The 12,517-nt window shown below is 34.7% G+C and overlaps 1 protein-coding gene across 1 annotated transcript in view; it reads right to left on the bottom strand.

Annotated features, from left to right (window-relative positions):
- The window catches only part of UAP1 (UDP-N-acetylglucosamine pyrophosphorylase 1), a 43,644-nt gene extending 33,938 nt beyond the window's left edge, over positions 1–9,706 (bottom strand). Inside the window, 2 exon segments of the mRNA XM_079137144.1 lie at positions 1,225–1,429; positions 9,411–9,706. Coding sequence (XP_078993270.1) covers positions 1,225–1,429; positions 9,411–9,690 — 485 coding nt within the window. The 5' untranslated portion in view covers positions 9,691–9,706.
- Positions 9,707–12,517: the final 2,811 nt, after the last annotated feature.

Genomic DNA, 12,517 nt, shown 5'->3' with positions numbered 1-12,517 from the left:
ATGATGATAGGAGGCCAGGACTGTTAAGTAGAATGTTGGTCGATGAGAACACAGACACAGATGTCCTTCAAAAAAACTTCCACAAGAATCAAAATGAGGAAAAAAAAAAAAGTTTACAGCAGGCAAATACTTGTGTTGAGAAGACTAAAAACTGAAGAAAAAAATATCTTCAAAGGCATCAGGGAGCTGCAGAAGCAACACAGATTGGATCTGAAGTCCCAAAGAGGAAGAATCTTTTAAAGGGGAATTAAGGATATCCAAGTGTCTTGTCCTCAGGGTATTTGCTGGTTTTGTGGGAGAGTGTCTGCATTTGGACCAAAAGCTACTGCCGAGGACAGAGAAGCAGAGAAGCAGCAGAGTTTTTACTGGTCACCTGAGACTAACATAACAAGATTAGAAACTTGAGAGATACCAAGTGTATAGTTGGTTTCCCCCTCAAAATGTACTAACTTCCAAAACTACTCTGGGAAAGTGATTCAAGAACTTCTAAAAAGAAGAGCAGAGTTTCCCATAATCTCTTGGTGCTTAGGAGGCCAACACTGACCAAGGTAGAGGGTCTGAGATTTTGTCACACAATAATGGAGGCTGAGAACACTAGTTTGACCTATAGCAGAGAAATCAACAGTTTTCCAAGTGGTGTGTATGTGAAAGAGGTTAGGGTGGGGGAAAAATAGATAACCTGATACTGAAGGATATTAGTTTCTATACTGAGAGAGCCACCCAGAGCAGTGACTGAAAATAAACCCATATCATGTCATCATGAAATGTCTGCTATTTAAAGGTATAAAGAGACCCCCCCCCCAAATGCTTTCAAATTAAAAAAAAAAAAAAAGACTGGGAATCAAAATGGCATAGATAGTTCAACAGCAATGCTATAAATAAAGCAATTCAGAAAAAAATGATTTCTTTAAAAAAAAAAAAATCTTTACCTAGACAAACTATCAATCAGTATAAAGTTTCTAGACTAGGAGAGTCCACAGAGTTCTTAAACGTACTTCTAAAGATACTTAGGGATGTAAAAGTTAGAAGTGAATAGATATTATTAAGGCCATATCAGTCATCTATCTAGCTGTGAGAAGTACTAATTCTAATATGTATGGTAAAATATACATCCTGAGAAAATCAGAAATAGCAGAAAATGTGTCTGTTTATGATAAGGTATATATGCATTTTTAATATTACAAAACAATATTTGTTCAGACTCTCCCATGAGACAAATCTTACCATGGAATGATGCATTTGTTGCCATGATATTTTTCAGCTAACTGCTGTAACTTCAGGATACGTTCTGCTTGAATCTGAAAAAGCGTCTTATGGGATGGCAAACCAACATCGTACATCCCCTTGGGATATGCAACTCCAAGTCTTGTCCCCTGCCCACCAGCTAGAAGAAGAACTGCTACTTTGCTCTGAGAAATCTGGAAAAGTCCTAGAAAAGAAAACACTTGTATCACAAAACATCTATAATTCAACATATAAAGGTATTAGCAAAGACACATCCAATATAAGGCATGAAGAACAAGGAATCTACACATAATCATGAATGACTGTCTTGTTAAAAAATTTATTATAAAAAACAATTAAACTTATGTAAATAGACCAAACACCAAAACAATGAATGATATACTTTATGAACTAATAAATATTTTTCTAATAACATTAGGAGGCAAGGAGCAAGAGATGTTATAAATGTTTTAGAGGAACTAATCAGATGTGGCAAGTCAAGAAAAAGATAAAAGAAGACACTAAGTTTTCAGGACAAATGATGATGCTACTAAATTACTTCCAAAAAAAAAAAAAAACCTCCAGTCTATAAATCAATCAATAATAAGTAATTAATCAATGAGCATACAAATACACTAGGCACGCTACTACCCTGTATATGTAAAAGAAAAACCTTCAGCTGGGAAAGCAGTAAATGCTTAGGACCCCAGTAAATGAAGTTAGGACACATGGTCTAAAACCTCACTAAAATGAGTGAAGCTTGAGGAATTTCATACAAAGGGCATTAGGAGACTTGGTAGGGTGTGGGAAATGTTCTATATCTTGACTAGGGTGGTAGTTTAATGTATGTTTGTAAAAACATAAAATTATCCATGGTACTGTATGCAATTATACTTTAATAAAATTTGGAGTTATAGCTCAATGGGAAAGCATTTGCCTAGCATGGGCAAGGCCCTAAGTTTAATCCCCTATGCTGCTAAATAAACAAATTTTGTAAAAATGCCTGTTTAAAAAAGTGGGACATCTTTAGCAGCTCATAAAATAATATGAGATTCAGAGTCATTTCATGACTGACTTAGTTCTCCTATCTAGAATTTGTCATTTTTCACCAGTTGAATATTCAGTAATATATACTACTCAAACAATGCTTAAACAAAATGTTATTCTTTGAACCAAAATGAATTCAAGATAGATTGAAAATCCAAATGCAAACAATGAAACTAGAAACACTATTGTCAGAAAGAGGTGTTCAGTTTGGATTAAAAAAGCAACACCAATATCTTGCTATATTCCATTTCTAAGATGTATTTTATCCTTCAAAGGTATACAGTCTCAGCACCAAAAGGCAGAGAAGTTTGTGAGGGAAGAGGTTGCATGGAAACTGGGTCTCCAGAAAGCAAGAAAAACTATAAAATGTCAAATAAGATCAAAGCAATGGTTGGTTTCTGTTCTAGTTTTCTGATTTTCATACTTTTATTAAAATTCTTAGAAATTTTTGTGAATAAACGTGGTCACTGGTCATAACTGTAACAGTCAGCTCTCTATCTGCAGGCTCTACATCCATGGATTCTACAAACTATGGATCAAAAATATTCTAAAGAAAAAAGAACTGTACAAACTATTTTTGTATAGACTAAATTTGTACTGACTATTTCTTGTCATTATTCCCGAAACATAAAAACTAGTTACATAGCATATACGCTGTATTAGGGACTATAAGTATTCTAGAGACGGTTTAAAGCATATGGGAGGATGTGCATGGGTTATTTGCAGATACTACACCATTTCATATAAGGCACACAAGCATCCAAAGATTTTGATATTCAAGGAGAGTCTTGGAATGAATCTCCCACAGATACCAAGGGATAACTGTGTTATTATCTTAAAATCCTTAGGTAATGTGGGTTTATCTAGTTTATGCTTTATGTGTTTTATGTTTTATGTGTTTTTTATATATCAGGTTTTCTCAAAGATAATATACTAGCAATGAGAACTTAAACACTAAATTTAATATAAAATTAGAGATGTCAGTCCTGATTCTATAATTTTTCTTCAACACATAACTATAGCAAATATTCCAATTACTTTTAATGAAAGAAGTTTAAAAGCATATTACATATTTTCATAATTTTCATCTTTAATCTGAAGTCAACAGATACCCTAGACTTAATTTTCTTTCTTCCTTGTCTAGAATCAGAATTGTCCTTATTATTAACTTCACAGCATTTACTTCTACCTTAACAGTTGAATATAAGAAAATAATTTTAAAACCCAAAATATGAGAGTTGTAATATTGTCCATTTTAGAAATAAAAGACTCAGAAAAGTTAAGAGTCTTGCCCAACCTCACACGTGAATCAGGTTTAGAAACTCACTCCAGGACCTATTCGCTATACACTATACTGCCACCCATAGTTACTTACCACATCCAAACATTTAACACATGTATTACAGTACCAAAATTTTTAGATATGTAAACTTCCTTTCTAAATGTGTTGCCCTTTCTTCTCTTTTTCACTGAATTCATGAGAGGCTGTCCCCCAATTTTTTTTTTTAATCTATCTTACCGACCACCCTACACAGAAATGCTATTGAGCAAGAACAAGCCAACATTCTCTAAAACTTCCCACTTTTTTTATTTTCTTGGCCTGGCTTTTTGGAATTGAACCAGGGCCTCACACATGCTAGGTAAGCAATCCACCACTGAGCTACAACCCAGCCCGAAACACTAAAACTTAACATTTTAACAGTATTCTAGGTTTATGTCTACCTTAAGCAAGCCCCATAATAACCATATAACAAAAACTGAATGAAATAAAGGAATATGAAGGGAGCAGGAAGCCATATAAGGCAAATATGAAAAGTGTTTAACATTGGGTTATTCCCTGAGTTATCAGAAACTATGGTTTCTAGGGAATAAATTAATTCTACTGTCATTGATTCACAAGGCATTATTTTAAAATACAAGTCTTAGGTGAGAATTATTTCTGAATGCATAACTCTCCAAAATTTAGAAAATATGTATTTATGAAATATATAACATTTTATTATAATTACATTCCCAGCAGATCAGAATGATACCCCATAATCAAATTAAACAAGATTAAATAAATGTCATAGCCTCATGTCCCTTCAGGTCAATTTTCCCACCAAAATAGATTTTGTACCATTTAAGAATAACAGATACAGAATTGCATTCTGTCTGGATGGTCAGATACCACCAAAAGTATTAGAATCAGAAATATTTTTGAACATCTTTTTAAAAAGTTACAGATAAATATTCTGGATACAGTGGTTTTGGTTCTTTTTGTACTACATATTTGCCTTGAGCACATGTTGTAAATTATTTTATTGTTAATGGGGCTCTTACCATTCTTCTGGACTTTTCACTTTTTTTAAATTATTTCCCTCAGCTATCTTACCTGAAAAAAGTAAAAGGCACTCTTCCAGGCAGCACCATGGGTCAATACCAAATCAATATTTTCCATAGGTTCTAACCAGTTATCAAAATAACCCTGCATAAACTTTTCTCCCTCAATACTGCTTCATTCCCATTTCCTATTCTTTTCCATTTTGAAAGTTTTGCTAATCAGCAACTCACAGTGGCCTCATTTATTCAAATAAGTAATGTGTTTGTTTTCACACTTTCTTCTTTCTACCTGTGGGCATGATAACCAATCTGGTCACCACTACCTAAAACTGGCATTGAGATTATGCCCACTAGGTGTACATTTCCAGGTAGACAAACATTTACATCTCATCTCCATCTAACCACAACTATTATAATGAATTACAACACAGTCTGTAAATATTTATGCTAAAAAGGCTTTTGCATTAACATCTTCCTGCTGACGCATCTTACTTAGGAGTAAATAGAGAAAAACAAGAGGTAAGAAATCAGTCTCTGGGGGGCTGGGGAGATAGCTCAGCTGGTAGAGTGCTTGCTTTGCAAGCACAAGACTCTGAGTTCGATCCCCAGTACTGCAAAAAAGAAAACAGTCTCTGGAGTATCAGAGTGGCATTTTCAAAAACAGATGCAGCTACATCTGTTGTCCACATTATAAAATTTGTATGTAAATTGGCTAAAGTAGTCATCCACTTCAGTTTACTGAAAGCTGCAATGTTTATCAAAAGCATATAACATTTAAATTAGTATGTGTCTTATGATAAAATGCTTATTGAAATTAAGTGGACCAATAAAATTCAATAAGCTTTTCTGTTATACAGAAATAATACATCACTCCAAACTGTATGTGTCAGAAAATAAATTTTGTGTAGGAGCACTGTACCTGCCTGAAAAAGTAACTGATTATGCCAATCTACTTGTTCTGGAAAAATTAACTAATGTAACTGGCCCATGTGACAATTAGGAAATTATGAACATTTCCTATTCAACTTCTGCAGAAATATGAGAAAACCTGAAAAGTTTCTGGTTATCACCATATCATTCTTTCTTCTCTCCATTATAGAACATACAAATTAATAACTTTCCTACAGGAAGGACTTCAACACAAATCAGATCAGAGGTTTAAAAAAGAAAAAGAAAAAAAATTCAAACCACAGTGAAACATTTTCTGGGTCGGAATCTCTCTCTCCTTGTATTGTGGGTCCAAGAGAGTTTGAGCACTTTTCCTGATTACTTATAAGAAACAGAAAGAAAGGAGAGTTTATAGTGGGCTATAAGAGATCAGATGTTTCCTAGATAACTTCCTGCTTGGACTAGCTCCTGCCATATGCTTTACAGTACACTTTAACCTGGGCATGTGTCTGAAACGAGGAAGGAAAGTAGCACAGGTGCTCCTGAAGCCTGCCAGAACTTTCTTTAAATTGTCAGCACTCCAGGACATTGGAATGGCATCAATAGGCTATTCAACTATTGGAAATAAAGGAAAGGTTAACCAAAAAAGCTAGTCAGAGGAAATATTTAAAGTCTTTAAGTTTTAATCACACATTAGACCTGAAAATGTTTCCCCAAAATCTTAAGCACAAACACAAACTAATCAGGGAACTCTATTTGAATCAACCCATTTTAGACATGAGAGGATTATTATAGAATATTATAAATTTTATTAGGCATAATAATAACACTGTAATTATTAAAAAAAAATCCACACATCTAAATGTATACTGAACTATAAAAGAGTAAAAATCACATGATGTTTAAGATGTGCCTTAAAATAATGCAACGAAGAGAAAAGGAATGAAAAAGATGAAGCAAAAGTAGCAAAAAATCAATTTTTAATCAAGGTAGCATATGGGAATTCATTATACCACATTATCTCTAAATATGTTTCAAAATATGCTTGAAATTTTTCATAATAAAGTCTTCAGTCCAAAAATGTGTGTGTGTGTGTGCACGTGCACGTGTGTGTGCATGTGTGTGTGCGTGTGTGTGTGTGTGTGTGAAAGAGAGAAAGAAAATATGATCAAATATTACTAGTGAGCATCTCTGGTTTGTGGGATGGCAGAGTTTTGTATTTTTTTCCTTTGTAATTGTTAGAGATTTTCAGTTTTTCTAAAACAAGCATGCATTCCTTTTAAAATAAAACAAATTCAGAAAATGTAGAATAAATAATGTCAAGAATGCACTTCTTCTAAACAATCCAATTGCTTTTCTACTTCAATATTATATGGTAAAGAAGCACCATTATATTAAGAAAATGTGTGTCTACACAATGGAGTTTTACTAAGACACAAAGACAAATGAAATTATGGCATTTGCCAGTAAATGAATGAAAATGTAGAATATCACGCTAAGTGAAATAAGCCAGACTCAGAAAATTAAGGGTCAAATGTTTTCTCTCATATGCAGAAGCTGGAGCAAACTTAAGGGGAAAAGCAGGGGAACTGGATATTATAAAGACAGGGAAGATCAGGGGAGTAGAAGAAGAATGAGTAAGGAGGAGGGACAGGAAAGGAAGGACATGCAAAATGAATTTAACAAAATTATGCTATGTGTGTATATTAATACACTGCAGGAAATTCCACCTTTATGTATGCAGAAAAGGCACCAAACAAAAATAAATAAATAAATAAATAAACAAACAAACAAATAAGTCAGTGAAAGGAAAATCAGTAGAGTAGAAGAAGAATGGGGGAGAAAGGAAGGGAAGGAAAAGCAGAGGGAACAGGGACTAAAATGTAGTAAATCAAATTCCATGCATATATGACTTTGTCAAAATGAACCCAACTAACTACTATGTATAACTATAATACTCTAATTTTAAAAAAAGGCACCATTATGATTAATAGGAAAATGTTTCATAGGCAAAACAAAAGACTCACACTGCATAGAATTATTTTTTTAAATATAAAATTAGAAACTTTTTATTCACATAAATATGCATTCATCTTAATAAAGAATGGGAGGTTTTATTAAGCAAATATGTTTTTCAAGTGTATCTTTACTACAATGGCATTCTTCTCAAAGGTTCTAATTATTTCTCCTTCAGATCTCAGCTTTGTAAAATAAAGATTTTCCAGTTACTCATCTACATTCCACTGCTTACATCTGGCCACAAAACTTCAAAAATTAAATTAAAGCAAAGATCTCTCTTCAATAGGAAGGTCACCTTGGTATTCATCCTTCAGAAATAAAGAATTTTCTACCCTACTTTTAAAATGTCCACTATCATCTTAACAACCAGCAGACATTTTGAAATGACTATACAAGGCTTTTTCCCCCATCCAGGAGAAAAACAATTGTCCTTCATTTAATTATGAGGATTTTCTTACTATCTGAAATATAATATTATCATCTTCAAAATGGCAATCTCTTCTCTTTGAGGATCTTTATTTTGTTATGAATTCACAGACACATAGTAGTTTCTGGCTAAGTAAAAAGGATATAATGTCAGCTACAAAATCTCCTTCTCCACTCCTACTGGGTAAGCCACATAACTATTTGGCTTGAGAATAAGCCAAAAGGAAGTTTGCTTTGTACCTTCTTCTAATGTACCTTGGTTCTAACAGTTCCAGATTATAGTTAAAATGGGAAGTCATAAATGTAGACAAGTTCCACAGATTCAAACCAAAAGATCAAAAGATCATAAAAAAAGATTCAAATTACAGGAGACACCAATTGCTACTTATGGCCATTACATAAAGCTAACTAGATTAGCCACCACCAAGAATTTTAGATCTGAAAGTACCTCCTTGAAGAATATCCAATTATTTTCAAATTGCTTTTTAATCTCCTAACCTTTTAAAATAAAACCCTTGTAAAGATCAAATACACACCAATAGTGGTGGCACATGCCTGTAGTCCCAGCAGCTTGGAAAGCCAGAGCAGAAGGATCACTAGTTCAAAGCCAGCCTCAGAAACTTAGAGAGGCCCTAAGCAACTCAGCGAGACCCTGTCTCTAAATAAAATACAAAAAAGGGCTAGGGATGTGGCTCAGTGGTTAAGCGCCCCTGAGTTCAATTCCCGGTACCAAAAAAGAAAAAAGATAAAATACATAAACTAGAAAAAAGCAAAACTATTCTTGCAGGGAATACAGGGAATAGGGATTGCTCCCCAGCAATGAAACCTCTAGGGCTCTTTAGAACACAGTTTAAAAATCAGTGTTCTTCAACAAATAAATGGTAAAGAAAATGTGTTCTATATACACAATGGAGTATTTCTCAGCCATTAAGAATGACTTTAACGCCAGGGGTGTGGTGGCATACACTGGTAATCCCATCTGCTCTGGAGGCAGAAGCATCACAAGTTCAAAGCCAGCCTCAGCAAAAGCAAGGCTCACTAAGAACTCAGTGAGACCCTGTCTCTAAATATATTTGGTTCAGTTAAATGTGTAGGAGTGGGAATGGAGAGAAATATGGAAGGAAATAGGATTGAAAATACAGGCTAGAGACAAGGTAGGGAAGCTTTTCTGATTAAACCAAATTAAATTTTAACATTTAACTTCCAGGGGAAAAATAGTCAGCAGAAGTATAGAAATTGAGAAGGCAAAGAGACTAGAGGCAAATTAAGACTTAAATGAGAAAAGCCTTGAATGGGACACAAGAAATGAAAATAGAATATAAGGAACAGCAATGGGAGATGCTACAGATATCCTGGTGAGATAATTTGTCACTTTCTGGTCAGTCACCTGGTTTAAGGTAGTAGGAAAGTTAAAAATGTTACATGATCCAGCTACTTTAACAATTTTAGTATGTCTCGAATAACAAACAAGATATGCTCAGTACCTTCACTTTCCCAGGCCTGGAGCTGATCTTGATCCCTGGTAGCACTGCCCAATACCTCTCGGGGAACAGGTTCCATTCGTGCATCTACTTTCTCTTGGTGAGAAGACTGGTTAAATCCTTCAATGGCCTTTTGGAAAAACAAGTTCAGCTCCTCAAAGTTCATGGCCTGGAGTTCAGCATAAAGTTCTATCTGTTGAGTTTCTTCTAATTCATTCCAGAACTGTAGCAGATGTTCTTGCCCAGCTCTGGACAACCTGAGTTTGAGGTCATCAACATTCATAATGCTTTGGTAGCCAACCTCTGTGAAAACAGGGGTACAATTTCTGCAACTGTGAACCTAAAAGAGAAAAGGAATTAACAGCAAGTCAAAGTCCAACCTCCAAACCTGAGGGGATTTTTCCCTATTAAGTACAGCCATGCACTGCATAATGATGTTTTGGTCAATGACAGAACCATGTGACAGTGTTCTAAAGATTATATCACCTAAGTGACATCACAGTCATCTAACTTCATGTAAATACACTCTGTGATGTTCACACAATGATGAAATGGGCTAACAACACAATTCTCAGAATGAATTCACATCATTAAACTACATATAGCTGCAATTTTTAAAACAATTTAAGAAAATTAACTTCTGTTTTTATGTCACTCAATATTTGTAAGAGATGAAACATGTAAGAGAACAATAATTAGTATTATGTACCACACACTGCATGAAGTACTTTACCTACATGGTCTCATTTAATTTTCAACAACTCTGTGGCATATATACTATTGTTATCATTACTTTACAGTAGAGGAGACTGAAAAGACTGAGGCACAGAGAGGATAAGCAACCTAGCCAACTGGTGGAATGGAATGTGAACTCAGGCATTCTGATTCCAAGAGCTCACAGTCCACCACTTTTACTGTCTCTGAACTACTCCTCTGACCACTAAGCAACCACTTAGTATGTCAACTGTTTTCCTTTTATCTCTAATGATAAAAACAATTCTGTTCTTGCATTCAAAATACAGCAATATGCAGGAATAGAGAACAATATGTAATCATGAAATATACATTTCAATTCAATAGCCACTTATGCAGAGAAGCAAAACATGAGAAGTCCTGTGATATGAAAATGGACCATGCTCCAACAGTAGAGTTATCTATTGTACCACATACCTAAAGAAATTCCAGATGCCCATTACCTGTTAGATTTTAGATAAAACCAAATTAAAAATGTTTTCACCTTTGGTATCTTCATCTATTAAGTTGGAATAATAAAAATTTCCTCACAAGTTCAGAGACATAACTTGAATAATCCTTACAATCAGAAAATGAAACTCAAATAGCTTATGTAATTTAAATAGCAATTTTAACACAGATCTACCTGACTGTAAAATCTATGCTCTTTCCACAATACATCTTTCATAAAAGCAGAGGAAATACTGCCAGACATGGTGGTTCATAGTGGTGCATCCCAGCAGCTCTGGAGGCTGAAGCAGGGATGATTGCAAGTCCAAAGTCAGTCTCAGCAATTTAGCAAGGCCCTAAGCAACTTAACAAGACCTTCTCTCAAAAATAAAAAAATAAAAAGGGTGAGGATGTGGCTCAGCAGTTAAGCACCCCTGGGTTCACTCCCCAGTACCACAAAAAAAAAAAAAAAGGCAGAGGAAATACCAAGCACTCAACATAAAGTCTCATTAAAAACAGAAGCAACAGGAAGTATATGTGTCCAAGGAACAGATTTGGGATATGGGTATTGAAATTTGGGTGATAATTCTGCGTTCGTCATGTATTGCTTGACAACCAGGATATATTCTGAGAACACATGGGTAGGTGATTTCACCACTGTATGAACCTCATACAGTGTATTTAAACAAACTTAGATGACATAGGTCAATAATTCAACATGGCCTCTTAATGCAATCAAGACACAGTAAACACAAGATACATGAGGCTTCTGGTGGTATATATACATACTGTCTTACCGTAAACATTTTTATGAGTAGAAGTGCACTGTAAAATGATGATAAAAAGTATAGCACAGTAAATGAACCATTAACAGTCATTTATTATTATCAAGTCTTTTGTACAAAACTGTTACGCTTTTATTAGACAGTGGGATACTAGGTTTGTTTATACCCAACATCACCAAAACCATGTAATGTGATGTGCTATGTTATGAGGACAATGATGTCAGTAGGCAGGATAGAAAATTTTCAGTATCATCATAATCTGTGGGACCACTATGGTAGATGTGGTCCAACAGGGACTGAGACACTGTTATGTGGCACATGACTATATTTCTATTAAGTGGTTGTGGGTCCAACGACCACCATTCTCTTATGTGAATGGGTTATTCCTCAAAATTTGTTACTCCTGAAAGTTTTCCTTTAATGGAAACACATGTTACTAAATAATTTAAGAAGAAAATTAACTTTCATACGCCATTATTAGTTCACTCACCAATTTTTTTTTTCAATATTGAAGATTTAGCCCAGGGACATTCTATCACTGAAGAAGGAAGGGCTATATTCCTAGCCCTTTTAATCTTTTTATTTTTTTATTTTTGAGACAGTCTCACTAGGTTGCCCAAGTTAGCCTTAAATTTTCAATCCTCTTGCCTGAACCTCCTGAGTCACTGGGATTACAGGCGTGTCCCACCAGGACCAGCTCACTCACCAAATATTTAATAAGCACTTACTGTCTACACTGTCTGGGTGATAGGTAAAACACAAAGAACAAAGCAACAATGTGTATATTCACATTTCCATTTAGGAGACAAATATATAAAATGTCAGGTAGTTCTACAAGATAATAATAAAGAAAAATAAAGTAAGACTAAAAAGCAATAGGGGTGATGGTGATTATTTTATATCAATGGTCAGGTAGAGCCTCCACAGAGCTAACATTTGAGAAAACATTCAAATGAAGAGGGAACAAGTTAATAACTCCAAAAGGAGCATGCTAGGTAGAGAACTTCAAGTGAAATAGCCCACTTGCTCTGTTTATGGAAAAGCAAAAAAGGTCCATGTAGCTGGTGCACAGTGACAGAAGCAAAGATTATTGGAAGTAAGGCTGGAGAAGTAAGTAAAAGGCAGAACAAATGAGGCTTTGTG

The sequence above is a fragment of the Sciurus vulgaris genome (assembly GCF_902686455.1).
Source record: "Sciurus vulgaris genome assembly, chromosome: 1".
Classification (NCBI taxonomy): domain Eukaryota; kingdom Metazoa; phylum Chordata; class Mammalia; order Rodentia; family Sciuridae; genus Sciurus; species Sciurus vulgaris.
The sequence above is the reverse complement of the archived record's forward strand: the minus strand, read 5'-3'. Positions and strand labels throughout refer to the sequence as shown.